The following is a 22,357-nucleotide window of genomic DNA, read 5'->3' on the forward strand; positions in this document are numbered from 1 at the left end:
GAAGTAATTTAATAAATGCTGAGCATTAAATGTGATGGTGTTCTAGAAAGCATTTCTGTGTCATATATCTTGGCACGTGAAAATTTCTAAAAGTTTTTATTCACATGGAATTCACACTTCATCCAATACTGCAAATCTATGTTTATATGGTAGAAAAAAGTGTGTTGACGTACCTGGCCTGACTTTAGTCTTCCAATATTAAGGGCTTGAAGCACATAATGGACACAGTACATGTTGGAGATCCAGGTGAATGCCCTGGCAAATAACTGCTGTTGGCTGGTATAATGTAGGGGTGTACCGAATTGGCTTTCAGCTCTCCAGTATGTATGAGGTGAAGGAAAGGAGGAGTTAGAGGGAGTACTTTCAGACTGTGTCTGAAGGCACTAGTGTATCAACTCCTGTTCCTTACTTGCCAGAGAAGTCTCATGTATCTTCATTACTTAGCTTTCATCAGTTTGTTTAAAAGCCACTAGATATTCCTGGAAAAACAGTACTACTGTGGAAAACATATGTTCCCCTGCCACAGAGATAGTAGCTTTCTCAGAAAGAACACAAGTCTGTGAGAAAAAGTAAAATGATGAAATGCTGGGAAACGCCAAAGTTATTGTTGCGCAAGCACTGTTTGTGGTTTTGGGTAGACATTTAATGCAGTCTTAATTTAATTCTGTTGCCGTTTCTTCCGCAGGGCTTTTCACTCACATAGCACACAGAATGGACATACCTCTATTGCATCTAATAAGTGATTTGGTTTTTCTGCACTGTTCAGCACAGTCTTATGTCTTCTATTACATATCAGGCACACAGTTAAACTAAATTCCTCATCTCCTTTAATATGTCTTTATTCCCTATAGATTTTGAGGAGTCTACAAATAGTAACTAATTGACACTGACATCACACAGAGGGACTGTGTGAGTGTTGTTTTACAGATAGGAGATGGTTCTGCAGATAGATGGAACAAAAAAAAAAATTGTGAGATTCAGATGTCATATTAAAGGATTCGGGTTTTTTCATGTTTCACATTGCAAAGCATTATACATTCAACTTATTTTTGGTGTTATTTTTCTAAAAATATTTAGCCTGTTCCTAAATCAGATCTCAAGTTTTCAGGAGCTCAGGAGAGCACAAATACACTCAGAACCAAACAGGATTTTGCTGAAGTAAGTTATGTAAGATCAATGGACCATCATAAGCATTATTTTTCATTTCTTTCATGCAATCTCCCTATTTCATTCATTACACATCTTCCAATCTCTCCAGCAAATAAACAAGATTTTTGCAAGCAATAGTCTCTTGATACTTGGTCATTCCCAGAGCAGGTATGTCCTGTACTTCCTCACTGAATAAGCTTGATGCCATCTGGCCCACCCATTTCTCAAAGCAAGATAAACTACACAGGTGTCATTCCTGACAGATTTATCTAATCCTGCTTGTAAAGACAGTGATTGAGATTCAATATACTTCCACAATTTATTTTAATACTTCCCCACCATTATAACTAGGAAGACTTTCTAATACCTGATCTGAATCTTCAGCAGCAATTTAATGCAATTATTTCTTGCAACATTTGTCATGGTATTCTTTTTGGGTACCTTTTAGATGGCTTTTACCAATTTGGCAACCCTAATGCGAATCCTTTTTTCTCAAGATTGAACATCCCCATTTCTTGACCTTCTTTCATGGTGACCTTATTTTCTAGGCCTCTAACCATTCCTGTTTAGTGTTTTCTTGTGCAGTTTTTCTAATTAATTCCTGTCTTATTTGAACCTTGTCACAAAGCTGGAGAGGGTGGTCTAGATTATGCACTACTAGAGCTGCGTGAAATTATTTCACATGTTTTGTAGTTTACAGTCCCGTTTAATATATCTTGGGATGGTAACATTTTTAAAAACCATACAATTGTTCATCATGATCAATGGATTTTTAGTTTTTCCTTTGGAATGGATGTCTAGCCGGTTGTTCCATAGGTTGTATTTTAAATGTGATTATTATGTCTACCTAAGAGCAGAACATAGCAGTTTTCTGTGTTGAATTACATTATATTTTTAGCCTACTTCAGTAAGTACTCTTATTATATTCCTGTCTTCTAAAGTCATTCCAGCCTCTTTCATGTTTAATAATATATCTTTTATTTTATCTTATCTTCCAAGCTGTTAATGAAAAGACAGAATAGTGACTTAACCTTGCAAAAGTGCAAAAGCCCATTCAGTGCAGCCTTCTATTTTAACAGTGAGCTGTTAATTTCTACTCTCTGATGATCATATTCAACTAGTTTTGTACTCGTCTTGCAGTATGAGCCCACGAATGACATACTTCCCAGTGTGGCTTCCCAGCTTGCAATTAAACAGAATGAAAAGCCTTTCTAAAATCAAGGTACTTGCAGTCTAATATATCTCCGTTTGGTAGAAGTTGTTCATTAGAATGAAACTTGATCTGTTGTTTTATGTGATTTTTATATTATTTTATATGATTTTTTTCTAATAAAACCCTATAGCATGGTCCATCTCCTTGATTCTTATAGGTGCCCAGAATTCAAACTTAAAAGCTGGGGATTTTTTAATAATGTCTGAGATATTTTCCTTTTTTGTTTATTTTCTTCATCTTTCATTCATTTCTGGTCTAATAATAAATTTTCTGTCCCTCCCAATTTCTCAATGGCTGTAAGTTTGCTCAGCCAGTTCAAGTGTTCAAGGATGTAAATATCAAATTCAACTAACTAGAAAACTTCTAGACTGTAAAATATTCTCTGAATATTGGTTTTCACACAACATAGAGATTTTACCTCAGTATACTTGTGCTGACATATTACTCCTTTCTATAGAGATTTCCTGAGTATTTCAAGTCATAAAAAAGTTTTCTCAAGCCAAAGGTCTTATTGGTGTCCTCAGATGTTACCGAAATGCATACTGTCATTCACACTGGAAAAATTAGGTCAGTTGATCACATGAGGGTGATTTGTGGGTTTTCTAAAGGTAAACGTATATATGGAAATCTGCTATTTGTAAGCTTGGTTTACAAATACATGGAAGGTTGGGATTGTTTGAAACTTAATGTAATAGATAAAATATATCCTGTCCTTGAATTCTTGCCAGTCATAGAATCATAGAATCACTGGGTTGGAAAAGCCCTTAGAGATCATCCAGTCCAACCGTATCTGTCCGCCACTAAACCATATCTCTCAGCACCTCATCCACTCGTCTCTTAAACACAGCCAGGGCAGGTGACTCCACCACCTCCCTGGGCAGCCTGTTCCAGTGTGTGATAACCCTTTCGGTGAAGAACTTCTTCCTTACGTCCAATCTAAACCTCCCCTGGCGCAGCTTGAGTCCATTCCCCTTCGTCCGATCATCTGTCGTTAGGGAGAAGAGACCAACACTCACTTCTCCACAACCTCCTTTCAGGTAGTTGTAGGCAGTGATCAGGTCTCCTCTCAGCCTCCTCTTCTCAAGGCCAAACAAGCCCAGTTCCCTCAGTCGCTCCTCATAAGACATATTCTCCAGACCCTTCACCAGTTTTGTGGCCCTTCTCTGGACACGCTCCAGGACCTCAATGTCTTTCTTGTAGTGAGGGGTCCAAAACTAAACACAGTACTCGAGGTGCAGCCTCAAATACATGCAAAAATAATAGGGTATTTTTACTTGCATTTACATTTTTTCATTATTTTGCCATGGAAATGTAGGTGAGCTTTTCCATTTTGGGGCAAAAGTAGGCTCTTTATATGTACAATATACAGAGATCTGTTTGGCAGCCTTTAACAGGTAGCTACTTTGGAATGGAAGGTAGCAGAGCCTAATGAAATATATTACTGTCACTTGATCTTCCCAACTTCTGTAATGGTTCTAAGAGCAGAGCTCATGTATATCAAAATAACATACACTGTAGTAGTTGTTCCAGAAATATAACTATTCTCACCTTTATTGTAATAATAGTAAATCTGCATGAGTCATGTCTAAAGATGACATATATTCTTTGATGTTCTTCCCACAGATTTTAATTGCTTGTCTCTATTTCACTAAACTACTACTTTGGACAGATTTTGACAAATGCTTAGTCCATTTAAGACTGAACAGGTTTTCAGACAGGCAGAATATGAGTAAACAAATCGCATTTTTCTGTGGGGCACTTGACAGTACAGAAATAAGAAATTATTCATCCTGAAATATATTGCCAAGAGACCCTGACATGGTACATATTCTTTGTCTGTGTTGAGATTATGTTTTTCTTTAAGCACTGTGCAGCATATTGCTCTGAATTTAGAAATACCTATTCTTCTCTCTTGAAACAAAATGTGTGAAAATGCAAAACAGTTGCAACATCCTTAGAATCAAACATAAAGATGAGACATGGTGAAGCTCCAGTGTAGCACACTGATATGCTAAGGAGGAAAGTGGAATCAAAAGCAGAAGATAAAAAGCTGGATATATTCAGAAGTAAAATGATATTTTTTTCATGCATATAGGGGATCGTGATGGAAGTAGAACAGGCAGTTAACAGTTTATAAAACCAATATAAATATAGCATACTGTGAAATTGGACAGATTAATTTCTTGAAAGTTTCATGACATTTTCCTCACTAATAAAGCCGTATAATTATTTTATTGCTATACATAACAAATTGTTCATGTATTTTTCTGCTGTTTACACTACTCAGATATTTTCCCCACAAAACAAATAATGACATCATTGTTTCCAGTACTACCTTTCCTTTATACCACTACTTCTCACTTTGTCATATTCTGTAGGCCACATAATTCTTTTTCTGTGGAGTCTTTTGGGTTTGTTTCTTGCTCTTCTACCAGTCTGAGAGTAACACAGAGGGAAGTCGACCTACCTTTATTTAGCTGAGCTGCCTTTGCAATATCCCAGTGCAGTGTTTATTTGGGGAACAAAGACAAGAGGTTTGAACCAGAGTTACATTCATGGTGCCACTAGCTACTGATATAAAATTGTCAGAACAGCATACTGATTCATTTCTGACTTATGCAAGCACCATGATTTTGCTTTGTTTCTGGAGACAGGGAATCTCTCTCTGCTGCCTTTCTGTCCATAAAATGAGTTCAGTGACTGTAAAATTCTAGCATACCTGTGAGTGGCAGTACTGATTTGGAAGTGTTATCTGCCTAACTTGCACTCACTAACTCAGGTATCAGTGCCTATGGCAGGTGTTGGGCATGCAGATTTTCTTAACATTTAAAAGGGTAATGTTGTTTGCAAATAGGACTGAGTAGACAACTTTAAAGACAAATAAAAGTATTAAACTCACAGCTCATTATGTTAGCTGTAGCAGCTTTGAGGTATTTGCTAGTTTCTTCAGCAACCTTCTAGTGAAACAAAATAGAAGCGCTGGAGTCTGTAAAAAATAATCTCTCAAGGAAAGGATTAAAGAAATATTTAAAAAAAAAAAAGGAAGTATTCCCTTGTTTTGCACTTCTCATCTTCTTGTTCTCAGTAAAACAAACCTGAAATGGGCTTATATGTCTGGTTTTAAATGGTGGCTTCATTAAGTTCAGTAACCAACAGGAGTAATCAAAGCCTACAGCACAAGTAATTATAGGTTTGACTACTACTAAGATTGAACAATAAATATTCTCAAATCTTAAAAAAAAAAAAGTTATCTCTTTTCAACAGAAACACACTGACTTCGGGCTATGATCCATTCTACTAACTCTGAAGGCTCTTTTGAGTATTAAAATATGAATTCGGTCATACACTGTCTGGAAAGAGGTCTGGCGGGCATCATGGATAATGCAAGCACTCCTGAACAGCTAGGATAATTGTACAGGGATACAAAAAGTTGTTTCATAGTCAGCACAGGCAGAGCTGTTTGCTTTGCTATTTTTATATCCTTCAGACAAGAAGGCCATTTCTTGGTTAGATTTAGTTAATTTTTGTATGGTTTCTGAATTGGAGCTGTAAGTATCCATATCAGAACCACACAAATTAATCTGTTTCTGTATTGGAAAAGACTCTGCAGAATTGCATCAGGCACAGCTTTCCATTTTATTTGTTAATGTGGGATACTGTCATTTTAAAATGTAGAAATTAAGAGGTAAATTGTATAATAATTCACTGTTAATGACTTCCTATCAATAATGAATACTCTTGCCTTGTTTATTTGCTCATAAAATGCAAATAAAACCAGCACAATCTACTTCCATTTAGTATGCATATTCGAACCAGCCTATAACACCACAAGTGCATTCATGCTTGAATAGAGCCTGAAACTATAGCCAGGATAGAGAACAAAATCTGTGTACCTTTATCTATTCTAATTCTTAGTACAAAGCTAGCATATAATGCAGGAACTTTTTCCTAGCACCTATGTCTGCAAAGATTTAAGCCCTTCATGAAAGGTTGCTTCAAAACACTTAGAGCTATGTTTTTTATTATAAACTATGTTTATATTAATGATAGTTATTCTCTCTCCTTACAGTGCAAATTAGACTATCAAGGCTGTGTCTCAGGAAAACAAATCTCAGTGAAATGCGAAGGACGTTGCCCTTGCCTTTCTGACAAATCCACAAACGCAGGCAGAAATGATAGAAGAGGTGAGTGATGCTGATTTGTATGATATTTTGAACAGCTCATTTCTTGAAGGAAATTAGATTTTGCTCACAGAACAGTACAGCAATCACAAACACTGATTATTCGTGAATAAAACCAGCTTTATTTTAGTCAAGGTTGTTTTCTTTGCTAGGGGTTTAGAAATTGTGCCTATGGTAAAATACCACTATATGTTTCAAATGCAGCTATTATATTATGAGTTGTTGTTGTTCTCTTTTTACTCTTTTTTTAACTCCTTGAGATGCTTATGGCTGTACTTAAGACAAATTAGTTCTTTGCTCCTCAGTGTCTTCAAGTGAATATTCAAGAAATTGAAGTGCGATAGGGAAAAAGGAAACAAAAGTCCTTGTTACAGTTCATAGGCCCAAGCAGTTAAACTATGGAACTGTTAGTAAATGCTATCATATAAAAGTGAGTTCTTTCTTTGAAAAGTTTTTTCATAGGAATAAATCAGCTTCTTGTCGGATCATGCAGGAGATCAGACTGCTGGAAAATGCACTTGCTTTGCAGTGCTTCTTAGGCATTGGTGAAACTTGAGAAAGAAAAATAGTGTGTAAGCATATTTGTGTTTCAGGGACTCCCACGTGACTCTGGAAAGCTGTTAAACGAAACAGGATATCATCTTTGGTGCTCCTGAATAGAGAGCCATCATAGCATGAGGTTTTAGGGTGCCATGGACTTGAATTTGCCAAGATCAGCATGGCTGGAGGTCTGCATTTTTGTATTCCTTCAGACTGATCTCTGGTAGACTTTTTTCTTTCTGTATAGTCACACTTTGGATGAGTAAACTAAAATCTTTAAGTCTTTATGGACAAATACCCTGTATCCTCCTTGGAAATACACCAGTTTTGGGGTTTGAAGATAGTTTTTTTTTTTTTTCTGTAACAAACTTACAAAGATAAAAGAAACCAGCATTGCAGTCCTGGATTATATTAACATTCGTATTTCATTATGGTTTGATGCACTATTCCAAATTTATTCTGCAAGAGAATCTTACAGTTTCCATGATAAGCTGTAGGTACTGCTGAAACTGGATTTTTTTCCTAGTTTAAAATGAATTAACAGTGAATAGACATGACTACAGCAAACATTGGGCTTTGTGCAGGCATACAGGTCAATTAAAAACTGCTCTGAAGCAATCCTTTAGGTAATTTTTTGATTTTTTTTTTGGCAGTATCATTGTGTAATTAAATATTAATTGAATATGTGTAATTAAATATTCCCTCTTCTATAACCCCTCTGCAAGAAAATAACAGCCTAGAGGGTTTTTAAAGCATTAATTTACAATTTCATGTAGTAACTGTGAATAAATCAATAAATCTGTCATCGGCTGGCATTGCCAGCCTGAATAAAAAACACTGGAAGACCCAGCCTTTTATGGTTAATATGACCCCTTTGGTAAGACATGTAGTATAGCTTTCACTAGCAAAAATTATCTCCAGGGTAGATGTGGGGTTATTTGCTTAGCAGTGGGCATGAAATGAAATTAAGATAATGGGCTAAGAAGTGTCTCTGAGTAGTAGACCTATCATTCTGCAGTGTTAGTTTTTTAATACAGTATCATTGCTGTCCATTTTTACCAAAATAAAATTAGCATTTTCTCTGCTAATCTCTTTATCTGCTTTTTTATTTTCTCCTGATGCAGTTACTTTTGTCTTTGTGTATGTTCTTTGAAGAAAATTCTGCTTTTGGTACTCCTGTACTTAAACATTGAAAGCAATCTGTAGTCAAATTTTATTAGCTTCAAGAAAATGGAATTGTTTTTAATTACAAATGAACTCCTAGGAATTAACTATTCTTGAAGATTTATACTGCCAAGGGATCAAGATTACTTGTGCTTGTTTATGTAAAAGAGAGAGAAAAAAAGATCCTCTATGAGTATGGGAATTAACACTAATCCTGTCCTGACAGATTATCAGGGAAAGCAAAATACAGGGCTTTTTCAACTGCTACATTGTACTGCAACATGGCAATTGGGATATCATTTCTTTACAAGGTCAAAGGCCAGGACACATGAGAAATATGAAAGGGAGCTTTCATACAGCTGCACCTGTACTCTGCTCTCTGCCCCTCTACTCTGCTCTGGTGAGACCCCACCTGGAGTGCTGCGTCCAGCTGTGGAGCCCTCAATATCAGAAGGATATTGACCACTTGGAGCGAGTCCAGAGGAGGGCCACGAAGATGATCAGAGGGCTGCAGCACCTCTGCTATGATGAAAGGCTGCGAGAACTGGGCTTGTTCAGCCTGGAGAAGAGGAGGCCCCGAGGAGACCTCATTGCAGCTTTCCAGTATCTGAAGGGGGCCTACAAGGGTACTGGGAGAGGACTTTTTACAAGAGCCTGTAGTGACAGGACAAGGGGTAATGGGAGTAATTGAAGGGGTAATTGAAAGGGGTTAATTGAAAACAGGGAGGTTTAGATTAGATATCAGGAAGAAGTTCTTCCCCGAGAGGGCAGTGAGGCACTGGAACAGGTTGCCCAGAGATGTTGTGGATGCCCCATCCCTGGATGTCTTCAAGGCCAGGCTGGATGAGGCTTTGAGCAACCTGGTCTAGTGCAAGGTGTCCCTGCCCATGGCAGGGGGGTTCAAACTAGATGGTCTTTAAGGTCCCTTCCAACCTTAATCATTCTGTGATTCTATGATTCCATTCTATGAGCTGAGTATCATTACTGAAACTTCAGCTATTGTTGTAACAGAATACAAAATTTGCCATAAATTTTGTTTTAAAAATTTTTTTGGTAAGAATACATTTCATTTAAGTGGAACTCTATTGAGTCTTCTATGCTGTATATGCACCTGTCAGTTGCTTAGAAATCTGATGAAGCCAGTGAGGCAAAGTAAGATTAGTTCTCCACTTTCAAGGATAACGTAAGTGAGGGTTTCCTAAAATACATCCCCTAGCTAAGGCAGTTTTATTTTTTCAGATTCACAAATGCTGAATTTTTGGCATATCTAGTGAGCAAAGCATGTCTCTGAACTTCCCCAGAACAGTCTTAGTGTGGAACTCCATACCCCTTTGGGAGGCAAAATTAAGCCAACATTCTGAGAAACAGTTTTGTCTCCTAAAATGGATGTGAACCTAATAGTAAAATCATAGGAAACTCTTGTTTGGAAGTGAACTCTGAAGTTCATCTAATCCATCTCTGATGAATGGGCAGGCGCAGGTATCCTGGTTTTTGTGAAAGCTGGCTCAATTTAGTGATACATTCAGTAACATTGAACCTGACCGATGTGCAGGGGCTGTTAGCTTCAATTCGAACATAAAAAGGGCCAAGAAGTTGATCTAGAACTAGATGTGTAAGTTGGTAACAAAACAAACCAGCAGAAAAGGACACAATAAAGATCTTTGAGTCATATTTTTGTAGTGGTTTTAGTTATAGAAAGCAATGGGTATCATGTAAACTATGAACTACAGCATGTGCTCCAGTCATTTTTAAATGGAGAAAGGAAAGAAAAACAAACTTTGTGTGCTGCCATGAAAGAGAGGGGAGAATCTGAAGAGCACTTGAGGCAGTGTTAGAAGGAAGGATCATACAAAGATAGAAATAAATGTAGACGGGTGGTATGGAAGAGAGGGATGGCTTAGGGAGTTGCATAGAAGCAGAAAGGTACACTGGAATGAATGGGAGGCACTGCCACTACTGACAGGGTGGTGTTAATTGAGAGAAGTGAGGAAGCATTTATAGGACACTATCTTATTTTCCAGGCATATGTCATGTCCTATTTTCACCCTAATCTTTTCCAAGTGTGTGCCAGTATTTGGTGGATCCAGGTCATACTGACTTGTACAGTTGTGAATGCAGGGATTTCACTGAGCTGGATTCTGCAGGTCTTTATTTTCCTAAGTTCTTCCAGATATTTTTTCCAGTGGTTATGTGGAACCAGAAACCAGGAAGGCTTCTGTGCACTTCACGTTTTACAAGACTTCTGTTCCCCAGCAGTGTCAGAACACCTTGTACTCCAGATAGTACTTATGATCCTTTTGCTCTGAGACACACTGGGCTCTGTCCCTTGCCTGTTGTAGAGGGCGAGGTTTTGCTAGTCCTGCTCTTCAGTCTGATAGGTAAGAACAAATATGCATGATGCCAAGTGTAGGCTTACCAACTGTGTCACTGGGATAAGGAGATGAGATGAGTCAATAGGGTAAATGCAGAAATTGCTTTTATTTTTAAGGATGTACAGAGTCCTGTTAACCTTTAACACCTCTGCATAACTCTGCTTTACTGTCTGGCAAATCAGATCACCCTTCCTCCCACCCAACCCCAACTTCCCAGAAAACAAGCACCAGAGCCATTCTTCTTCTGCTTCTCTTTTGAGTGTGAAGCATGCTGAGCTTTCATATGCAGCCAAAATGAGTAGGAACTTGTAGACCTACCATCTGCAATGAGGTTTAGCCTATTCTATAACTATCACAGGCAAGACAGAGTAAACAAGAACTCGCAGTGCATCTGGATACTGGGATTTGTTTAAGTACTGATGAGATTAGAACTTTTACTCAATTATCATCTCTCACACTCCCTCTTACCCTCCCACCCAGTGCTACCTTCCCTACATCTCAGCTTGCCTTCCAAGCAGGGACGTCACTGCTGACCTGGGAGAGTCAGGCAGAACATCACGTTGGGTTCTGCTGTGCATCTCCATGCAGTTACCTCACAGGGGCTACTGGCCATGGTCCCTGGGAGTCCCCAGTGTTCATTGCCATGCATATTGCTGATCTCCAGGATCTCTCATCAATTCCAGCGTCTTTCCACCTGCCAGGATCTTATCTGTCTTCATTTAGGGACCCCTCTTCTTTCTGAAAAGCCATTCCTTGTCCTGGACCTACCACCCCCATCACCTCTGTCCCCATTTTCTCAGTCTAAATAGTCTACTTGCAGATGCATAACGCATGATCAGCCTCCTAATTGTTAGTTCTCTTCCATGTTTCTGTTTAATGGAGGATTTGGGAAATGTGACTTCTGTCTCATCAAAATTTACACCAGTCCATACAACTTTCAGCTAGTAAGTAGCAGCCTTATGCTTGAGGGTTCAAATGTTAATTTTTTCACATTCACAGACACACACATAGATTTACCTGCTACCTGTTAGTGTTCATATTTTATACTATTTTATTCACCTACTGCAATAGCACATTTATTTGAAACTTTGTTACATTTATTTAATAATTTACAACTTGCCAACCTACATCTACTCTTCCAGTAATTTAGAGTGCATTACAAAACTTTTGGCAGTTTGCTATGGTGGCTTTATTCAAATCCTGTTTCCTTTCAGCTAACTTGAGATTAAAATATTAACAGGAAATTATTTTTGAGAAAAATCAGGTGCCAATAATAGAGAAGTAGAGGTGAAGGAGATAAGGCTTTTGTATCAGAATGTTTTCTTGTCTATTTGGCAGACGTTCATTTTACTTAATGGAATATGTTTCCTTGAAAAGGTGTAGGTTTTAGAACAAAAATAGTTTTATTGAGTGCTGTTCTGTCATTTAGCGCTTTCTGTTAACCGTAACTTACTCTTTTTCAGCTGTGTCTTTTCACAGTCAATATTTAACAGTAAATTTTATTTCAGTTTAATTGCCAGTTTTCTAGTCCAGTACTGATTCATGTTTGATTCCTAATAAATTGATTTGAAATTTGTGTAATAAAAGTACTTATTGTCAACATTCCTCAAATAAATTAAAAATTTTCAATCAGATAAAGATGTGATTGAAAGAGTGAGGGTGTGAGAGACCTTTCAAGTTCTTAACTGATTTCAGGGTTTTGTACAGGAATCTTACTATCTTGTTAGAAAAAAGAAATTTTCTGGCTTTGTAGTCTTAATAGTTAATAATGGGTGGAAAACAGCAACAACAAAAAAATGAATGAACTGTAGTCAGAACATTTCACAGTAATGTTTTATTTTGCAGGTTGATATATTCAAAACACTCTTTATTTTTTGATTTTTAATGAACATTGTTAATGACCATTGCAATTGCTTAACAAACTCAGCAATACCTTGGCATGATCCCAGAAGCATTGTCTTGCTTTTTAGTTTCAGTGTTGCTTTAGCTATCTTGAATTTTTAACAAAATATAAAAGGTATCTCTCTGTAGCAGTGTATTCATATTCTCCATGAATTGTTTACTATTCATTTACTGAATATGCCATTTACTTGAAACCTGTTAGATTTTATATTTTTTGAATATAATGAAATGGTCCTCACTTAGGAGACAGCAGATGTTGCTTTATTCCTTGCTTTATATGTGATGTACTTCGAAAGTTGTGATGAAAACCTTTGATGAATAAAGATACCTTTAGCAGTGTTATTAACAAAAACATCTAGATGTATAACAGAAATTCAGTTTTATTCCTCTCAGCATGAATGAAAAAGGCAGGCAAAAAAAAAAAGCTATTTTAAAAGTTACAGAACTTTGCTACTTTGGTAATAGTTCAACTTTGTTCGGTCACTTTGGCCATTCTAATTGTAATGAAATTACTCATAAAATATCTCTGACCCACTGTGTAGTCTTACGCCATATTAACCTCCCCTCGTAACTGTAGTCTTCTGTTAATTTCTACACAAGTTTAATAAGTAGCTTATTACTTAAAGGTAGAAAAATAATCCTGAATATCCTTTAGGATCTACTAGAGAAAAAAATATATACTCGTAAGCCTAATTAAAAGCTTTACTAGCTGTGAAAAGTTGAGTACATGGCTCACCAAATACAGTCAGAGTTTGATTTTAATGTGTGTGGTTCAAACTGTAGGTAGGAATATAAGAAATAGAGGGAAAAATCAGTATATTACATAATTACCAAGCAATTTATTTTTGCATTAAATGAATAAAATGTCTTCACTTTAGTGTGTTTTCATGTTTAGGACTGGCGAACATTAAAAATTTGTTTTCTTTAGATTGCAAAGTACATGTGCTTCTTAGTTTTGATCTGGCAGGGCCTTGAAGGCCAGGTGTATTAAGAGGTTTTGTTAATTATGGAGGAGAAATTAATGCCAGCACCAAAATCCTCAAGAGTTTTTAATAACCAAAAAATATTAGGTCGAGACATTACAAGAAAACAGATGGACAAGCGAAAGTCACTTTGTGCTGTGATTTAATTCTCATGGTATTGGTCAAGATCCATTTTGTCTGGTTTTCTACATAAAGAAATAAGGCAGTCTGTAGAATATATGCCTCGGAAATAAGGACAAAATTTTGACCATGTTTATTGCTCATATATAATTACTGTAATATATATGTAGCTTATATATATATTTACAATATAATACCTGAGATTTTCTAGCTGACTGAAAGAGCAGTTCTGGCTTCTATGGGATACTGGTTGAGAAGTCAGGGCAGGACTGTCATAAGCCAGGATTTGTATTAATCTATAATCTCTGTGTGTATGAAATTTACCTTGTTTCCAGTCTTAATATTTCCTTGGATTTCTTTTTTACTAGCACTGTACTTATATTACTATTTGAGATACGGAAAATTAATGGTATTAGATTGGTGTTTCTTAAGTAGAGATTGGTGGACTGAGGAGCTTTATACCCTGCTTTCCAGAAAATAAAAAAGGAGGTTCCAGACAACAGCCTTCTCTGTGATCAGCTGTAGCATTTGACATATCTCAAAAGCTGCAGAATGATTCAGAAGGAGGAATATGTCAGTCTTTGATCTAGAATTGTTTCACATCCATTAAGAAACTGAGATAGGAAGAAATTATTCACTCTGCCTTAAATGATCCCACACTCATTGTATCGTTGTAGACATTTCCTTCTTTTTCTCCCTTACTTGTTACATAGAGGCTTATTGATTAAATAAAATAAAGATATTAAGAATAATTAAAACGTTTAAGACACAAGATGGTATTGCCGGACTGGTTTGGTGGTGATGGGTTTTTTTACTTGCCTGGACCAAATATATGGACTATGTCTCTCTTCCTTGTCACAGCACCCTAATATGAGACGTTTGACAATGCAGATGACAAAATACCAGTGGGTATGTCAGTTTAAAGGAATATGCTCAATGTAGCCATACATGGCATTTCTGCATTTACAGGAAGATCCTCACTAAAAATGTTTTGAGTGCCAGAGCAGCAGATGAGTGTATGGCTGACAACTCTAACTGTGGTCAAAGACCTTCCAAAGCTATCTAAGAAAAGCATGTGTTGTCAGTTGGCTTGCATTTGCTCTACTCTAGAGTGGATATATTGGGAAAGTTTAATTATCCTTAAATCTACAAAGCTTGACAGAGTGCCTGTGTTTTATATCCCTGTCGAGCTGCTCTAACCCTGTGATAAATGTGTACCATGACATGGCCAGGATCCTGGTTTCCCAGACAGTCTGTTTTAAAGATTTGGACGATGTCTACTACAGCATCCTCCTGGATTATGTCCTTGGATATCTTCTTCATGGAAACCAGCTTTGGATTCTCCCCTGACACACAATGAGGTTGCAGCTGGGACTTGCAGTCAGACCCAAAAGCTCAGAATCAGCTGAAGTTTGTGCAGTTTCTATGGGAAAAGCTATAATATTGTGCATAAAATATTGAATATCTGTTTTCATTAGCTACTGAAATAGAAGAATTTGCTCTCAACAATTTTTGAGTTAAAACAGGATTTATTAGGAAATAAGAACTCATTTGATATTTTCACTAAACTGTTAGAGGTAGACATATTCATTAAAAACAAAGGGCTTCTCTTTATCTGATCCTGTGAGGAGGACTATATAGGTAACATAGGAAGCTGCTATAAATGTCATACTCTGAGTCTAAGCTTCTGCCAGAAGGAAGTGAAAAGACAACATTGCATGCTGAGAGTATTTTCAGTTAGCATATCTGACAGACTTTAATCACAGAACATGGCTACTCTCTCAGCTGCATCTTATTTTATACTGAGCACTGCTGAATTGTTAATTGCTGTGGAGAGATGAGTAACAGTAGGATTAAAGACACTGTGGATTCTGTTTCGTTCTGTGTGCATCAGTGCTTGAAAAACAAATATAGGGACTCTTTTTAAACAAATAGCAAAACAGCACTCTCCCAAATCCTCTTATTTTATTTACATAGCAGCATCTTCTGATGAAGATGACCTCAGCCACTCTTCATATAGTATAGGTATAGATGCCAAAAAAAGAGCTTTTACTTGTTTGCATTCAAAGACAACACTGAATGGTTTTGAGACTTCACAAATAGAGATTTAGGGCCAAAAATAACATTTGTATTAACTCCTCGATCTCTGTCTTGTATTATTGCCTTTCAAGGACAGCTAGAACTATTTTTTAATTCCCCTTTTCTCTTCTGTAAGATTAACTCCAGGACATCAATTTGTATCCGAAACATATCCAACATATACTAGACCAGTTAGGCTGGATATTATCAGAGATCAGTTATGGGGTAGCCAGGAGAAGCCCTTTATATGACAAAATGAGCAAAGTTCGCATCTATAAGATGAACCAGTTCATGCTGTAGGGTCAAGGGTAAATTTTAAATTTAAGCCTCAAATAAGACAAAAATTACTCACTAAAGAAAATTACTGTTATGTTATAGTGCTGTTCAAGGTTTATTTACAAATATGTTAGTATGTTTTGAAATATTTCCCAAAAGATCTAATTATATCATCTAATTTTACACTACCGTACACGTTACAGAAAGTGAGTGGCTTGTGTAAGTCACAAAGAGAAAGATGCTGGTTTTCATCATGGAGGAACTACTCTGTTGCTAACTTTCTCTGAAGAATATGCACACTAAAAAGGAGACGATCTCAGTAGTTTGGGAGTATAGACAGTAGCAACATTTTATACATGCGAGTTAAATTTGTATTAGGTAACTGTCAGCTTTCCAGTGTGCTGTTTTTTTAGCAATATATTTATGATTCAGTAAAATCATATTTTGCTATGTAATCGCTACTGGAATTCTATAGAATGCAATATTGAATTAAAACCTCTGTGCATATTTAGTTGCTTAATTTTGATTAGAAAATTTTGCTCATTTTTCTTGAAATAGCGTTTAGATGAACCCTGAAGTACAAGTGTTCAGCTGTCAGTTGAAGCACTCAAAACCAGGAATTTGTCTCATCTGTTTTGGTGTGTACTGTTTGAAATTGATGTCATTGTGGGCTGACCACAAAAATCACATCTGGGCTGGTATTTCTGCTCTTGCTTTTACTACTGGCATCAGGGTGAATCTTGGAATTGATTTAAATGTAAATAGACTCTTAAAACTGTGACTCAGTTTACTTGTTAGGAGAAAAGACAATTATCTACAGGTAAGCTTTCTTACTCTGCTAATATTTCTGAACTCTACTAATGTTTCTGAAACCTTCTGTAATTTTAAAGGTGCTACAAAACTAAAATCTATTATTATATATCTTAGTTCTTTAAAGGGTACTGAATTAGCGTTAAATGTCCATTTTGCTTTTACTGCTTTTTATACTGCAATACACAATATTCATTTTAAAAACTCAAAGCTGTTCATCTTAGACCTATATTTGTCCAGGCATGCAAGCTAAAATATTGTTTTTCTCTTTTTTAATTCATGATATGTATTTACAGTAATGTTGAGCTATAAGTATACATTATGAATAGAATTTCTTTGAAGATAAATTGAAAATGGATGCATTTTGTATTTTTATGCTTTGAAATTCAGTCAGGCTAATTCATTAAGAATGTCTCTTTTTTTCTCTGTTGTATATAAGGTGAATTATAGACCATTTTTTACTTGATCTTTAATAGGAAGTTCTATTGTTTAAACAGATCTTTTTGCTTTAGTATCTTTGTTGTATAAATTTAGATATTTTTCAAAGACAGCAGAATAATAATCTTTGGAAGAATTCATTTGACCTGTAAATTATTTCCCTAACTGTATGATAGAAAGGAAATTTGCTAGCACAAAATACTGTATTCTTTTATTTGTGTAAGACATTTATTTAAGATTCATTACTCTATGTGTGTAATAACAGAAACTTAATGGAGCCAATTTTATTGTTTATTCCTTCATTGTTAAGATAAATTTTCTGCATGAATATTCTTTTAGGTTCTTAAAAAGAATATTTGGTTTTGCTTGAGTGATGCTGAACCAAGTGAAATTGCCAGCAGTATCTCCTTTCATTAATCAAATTCCATGTGCAGACTTTCTAAAAGGAGACTTCTCCATCATAATTAGTAGTAATCTAAAGTAATGTGATTAGTAGGAATCTGATGTGGTGCAGAATGACAGAGAACGCGTGTGGAATGAGAAGGTGTATCTGACCTGCATGCCCACAGTTCCCTGGTCCCCATGGCATCTAGCCTGGGGTTTAGCCAGAGCACAGCTCATACCCAGGCTTCCTTCCCTGGAACCCGGGGGAAGGTTGGAAATGAAGGGTATAGGCTGCTTGACAGGTCTTGGCCATATATTGTGTGGAAAAGCACACCTGAGCTTGTCAGATGGGAAGCTTTGAAGACCCCACAGTTTAGTCAGATGGCTGAGACTAAACGGTAATATATGTGAGAAATGTGCAAGGCTGTCTTTGAAGGACTGGGGAAATGGAAATGCAGCTGCCTAACCTGTTAGGATTTAGAGGTGACTTCATTTGTCATTTTTGTTTCACATGCTTGAATTTCTACTGTAATTTCAAACTTCTTTTGGTGGAGCAGGGTGTGTTTGTTTTGTTTTAAACACCTTTATAGTTCAAAAATGGTAACTAGAATTGGTTAGTCATTAATAGGTGATCTTCCTGCTAAAAAAGAGATTTTTGCATTTGCTTTCTGTTCTTGCAGGGGTTTAAGTATTTGGGGACAAGAGACAGAAATATGTCTTGCAGAAAACAAGTGGTACCACAAATGCAGGTAGAGCAATGAGGTAGACATTCTAGTAAGAATGTGGACATTGAATTGGAATCAGAGTGGAGCTGAGTGTGAGAGGGGAAAAAAAAGAAGGTAGCATACATTTGAACAGTGATTTATATTTTTTTAATTCTCTGCAATGAAGTCTTAATTGCAGAACAAACTAAAATTCCATTGAACTTGTCTGTTAGAAGGAAGAAGTGAATGATTAAGGGGAGTCTGTCCATTCCATAATAGTGTAGTTTATATTAAAAAAGGCTAGAATGAAAGACTGTTTATGCTGTGTTTATAAAAAAAACCCGCATAACACTGCAGAAAATATTCAAGAATGATAGTGGAAAAGAACATTTTATTGTTGCCAGGTTGAAGTGAGATCCTTAGAAAGGATTGTTAACTAGATGCTTGTTGTCAGTATTACAAAGAGTATAACACTAAAGGGAAAGCTGGAATATTCCATACCTATCACTGGAAACAGTTCTTTGCTCACAGTTCCAAGCATCTTTGTAACAGCAGTCTTCTCCAGAACTTCTTCCTCCTTGCTTTTCCTTTGGGCTGTTTTGTTATTTCCAAGTCTTTCCACTTTTTATGGCTGCTTTTGGCAGCCTTGGATGCTCAACTCTACACAGCTTTGTCAAATCCTATTTGTCTCCAAATTTACATTTAAATGGAAAATTCCTTGGTTATTAAGCTATGGAAAACAGTTCTAGGTTGCTGGAATTAATTGGACTTTGAGAAGTTGCTTCTCATGTTTCTTCTGTTACCAGCAAATGGTCATTTAACTGTCAGATCTGGCCCTGTGTATTTGAATAATACAGTTTTTAATTTCTAAGTGTCTAAAACAATGTGAGTGCTGTGTTTCTGCTCACTGTGTATTTTTATCAAAGGGCACCAAGGGCATATATGTCCTCTGCCAGCTGTGGCTTTAAAAACTGTGTGTGTGTTTGAGGAGACGAACACACCTGGGATTCCTCGGTGGCCTTGTCCACCAATTTCAGGGTGAACTTCGTCTCAAGCAAAATTAGCTCCTTCACTGCTGATCAGTATGTGAGAGTGGGCTTACACACGTGAGTTGGGTACTTAAGAGTTAGGATGCATTGGTTTTTTTTTTTTTTTCCCCAATCCTCGATTTCTGTGGGACTGTTCAAACACTCAAGGCCATTTAGACACTGGTTCTTCTTAGGTAAAGATTCACTATACACAAGATAAGTAATTAGTCATTCTCAGTCGTTATCTTACTACTTGCAAAGTATTCATGTACTTTTCATCAAGGAAAGACTTCTCTATAGGAGATTGCTTTAAATTCATTCATTATGAATGTTTTGATTAGCCTGGTTGATTTCTTTATTTCCTTTCCCCTTGTCTTTTAGTGGGGGGTGGGTGGGTGGCGGGAAACACCCTGATATTTCATGGTAAATATGTCTTTAGAGGCAAAAATGTTATCTTCAGTGTATCATCTGCTGGTTTTGTGTGTGCTGCAGCAATTTTAAGAGAGTTGAACAAGCAATTATGGTGAAAGAAGATCATTAATGCTGTTTTATTTTTTGTTTGATAATCATTAATTTTAACCTAGTTCATTGAGGATGAATTGAACAATTCATCCACAGTTTCAGTCCTAGATCCCCAAAACATCCAAATTGTTAGGAAAGTTTAGTCTGTGTAGCACAACAAACTCTATTAAACTATTTCAGATTGTTACAAGAGCAAGCTTTTTTTTAGGATATGTTCATTATCTTCTTTGCTCTCTGCCAGCCAGCTTTAATGGATTATAAAGCTGGAAGCTTAAATATAGTCCAGACCATTAAAATGGTGTTGCATTCGATTATAATGGCTATAATTGCCTTAATTATGTAAATGAAGGGGCCTTGCCAATCTTACATTAAAGGCTTTAGAAGTGTGTCACAGTAGTTCTATTGAGAATAAATAGCCAAAGAGATGTCGATCGTATGTTAAATATCTGGATCAGCGTTATCTTTCTGTTCATGCAGTGTATGAATAAGATAACAGGATGCTGCTATGTTTGTGTCTCAATTACTGATGGGATGGTAATATTTTTTACTGATTCTATTTTTACTCCATCAATATGCAGTTATATTTAAAAGTGTTTCATTGCTCATCAGTGGGAGACAGCTGCTAGAAAAATACTTTTTTATCAGGTAATTATTTTAAACTAGTTTATTTGCTCCTCCTTCTTATTTTTGGAAGGTGCCAACTGTATAACCTACTGCCAAGTTATTTTGTCCTGTAATTATGTCAGAGTTGAAGCAACTTGAGATCCTTAGGAAATTCAGGAATGGACTGATGATGATTCGGTACTGTTCTGAAGGAGTGCTGGATCAGTGACTTTCACTAAGTATCCTTCAAGAAGGATGTAAGCCCAGTAGTATGTAAAGAATATGTGATATCCTATTTGTTCTCAATAACAGTAATTGCATAGTAGCTTTATTTCCTGTTTACTTCTCAACTTAAACTGTGCTGTCTATGCTCCCTGTTAAACAGTAGCAGAATCACTTTTCTGAAGTGACTGTTTTAATAGCTGGTAGAATTTTGATTTTTTTTCTTTAAAATGCGAAGTCCTTTAAAAGCCAGGAATTAAAAGGTCTGTCTTTGGCAGCTATGCTTAATGTTTCTCCAGTCACTACACAGAAATTGGCAGAAATAAAATGTGCTGATTACAGAGTTACTGTCCTGGGAATATGATGTCACTTTCTGAATTGGGTTTTCATACTTTTGTGTTCTTGGGTGTTGGGTTTGTTTGGTTGTTGTTTTTTTTTTTTTTTAGATGCTTGTAGAATCTCAGGAAAAAATGTAAACATTTTTTTTAAGTCGACCTCTGTCATGAAAATAGAAATTAATTTAAGCTAACTTTAAGCAAATATGCCAATAACCTATGATGCAAAAAAAGACTTTTGCTTGAAGAACTTCAATGTCCTTACTTGGTTACACAAATTCCTTTTTCTTCCAGTAATAAAAATATAATCAGTTCTTACACACAGAAGTATAAAGTTTCACTAAAAAAGCTTGTTTACCTCTCCTGAGCACACAGACAGGAGAGCTTTACTATTTCACTTTTTCATTCTTTGCATAAATATTTGAACTATCACAATTGAGAACCGTTGTTATTTTGGCTGGTGGAATGTTTTGGGACACTAATGGAACAGTTTATGTGGCTAGTTGGTATTCACTGATGCACTGAAAATATTTATCTGTGCAGTGAAAGTAGGATGACACTTAGGCCATGTTCAGATCATCTGATTATACTGCTAATTTCAAGATGTGATAATTTCTAAAAGTTTGCAAAGATGATGTAATGCTAAAAAAAGATTAAGCAATATGCCTCTTCTCCAGAGCGATTCTGACATGCTTCTGAGTCTTTATCTTTGAAAATACATCTTCCTCTTGCTTTGAAAGAAAAAAAAAAAGGGGGGGGCAAAAAAACCCCCAAAACTCAGCCTTATTGTTCATGCCTAATTGTCTCTTAATGATTTTTTCCCCATGTCCTGCAAGCTTTGAATCTTCATGCAGATTGTTATAGCTTTGCTCAGGGTCTTGGTAAGATAAGTCTAACAAATATGCACGAGTATCAGCAGGATCTAAATGTATTTCAGGTGATACGTTTTTATAACTCCACTGCTTTCACTACCAGTAAGGCAGATTTTCTGTTTATAAATTAAAAAATAGATTTTTGTGTGTGTGTGTGTACTCTAGTTGAATCAGCATTATGAAAGCATATGTTAATAAAATTAGTAGATAGATACTCTGTGGCTTCAATTATCATAATTACCCAACTGTTTTGCTTTTTATCTGCTTCATGAAATACAATATTAAGCTTATTTTTTTCTTGATATCTTAATTTTATATCCCAGTTGCAGGCTACTTGACATGGCAGAAATTCTCTAAATAAAATACTGAGGTTTTAATGGAAAAGAAAAATCCGGTTTCTACACTAAAAACACCAAGATGCATGAAGTTAACTGTGGCATCTATTTTAACTCTTGTTCCT

The 22,357-nt window shown here is 36.3% G+C and overlaps 1 protein-coding gene across 1 annotated transcript in view; it reads left to right on the top strand.

Moving 5' to 3' along the window:
* Positions 1-22,357, top strand: part of SPOCK3 (sparc/osteonectin, cwcv and kazal-like domains proteoglycan (testican) 3) — a 66,856-nt gene that overhangs the window by 7,438 nt on the left and 37,061 nt on the right. The window contains exon 2 of the mRNA XM_010154949.1: positions 6,432-6,546. Coding sequence (XP_010153251.1) covers positions 6,432-6,546 — 115 coding nt within the window. The remainder of the gene's footprint in view (positions 1-6,431; positions 6,547-22,357) is intronic.

This window comes from Eurypyga helias, unplaced genomic scaffold, assembly GCF_000690775.1.
Source record: "Eurypyga helias isolate BGI_N326 unplaced genomic scaffold, ASM69077v1 scaffold24117, whole genome shotgun sequence".
Classification (NCBI taxonomy): Eukaryota; Metazoa; Chordata; class Aves; order Eurypygiformes; family Eurypygidae; genus Eurypyga; species Eurypyga helias.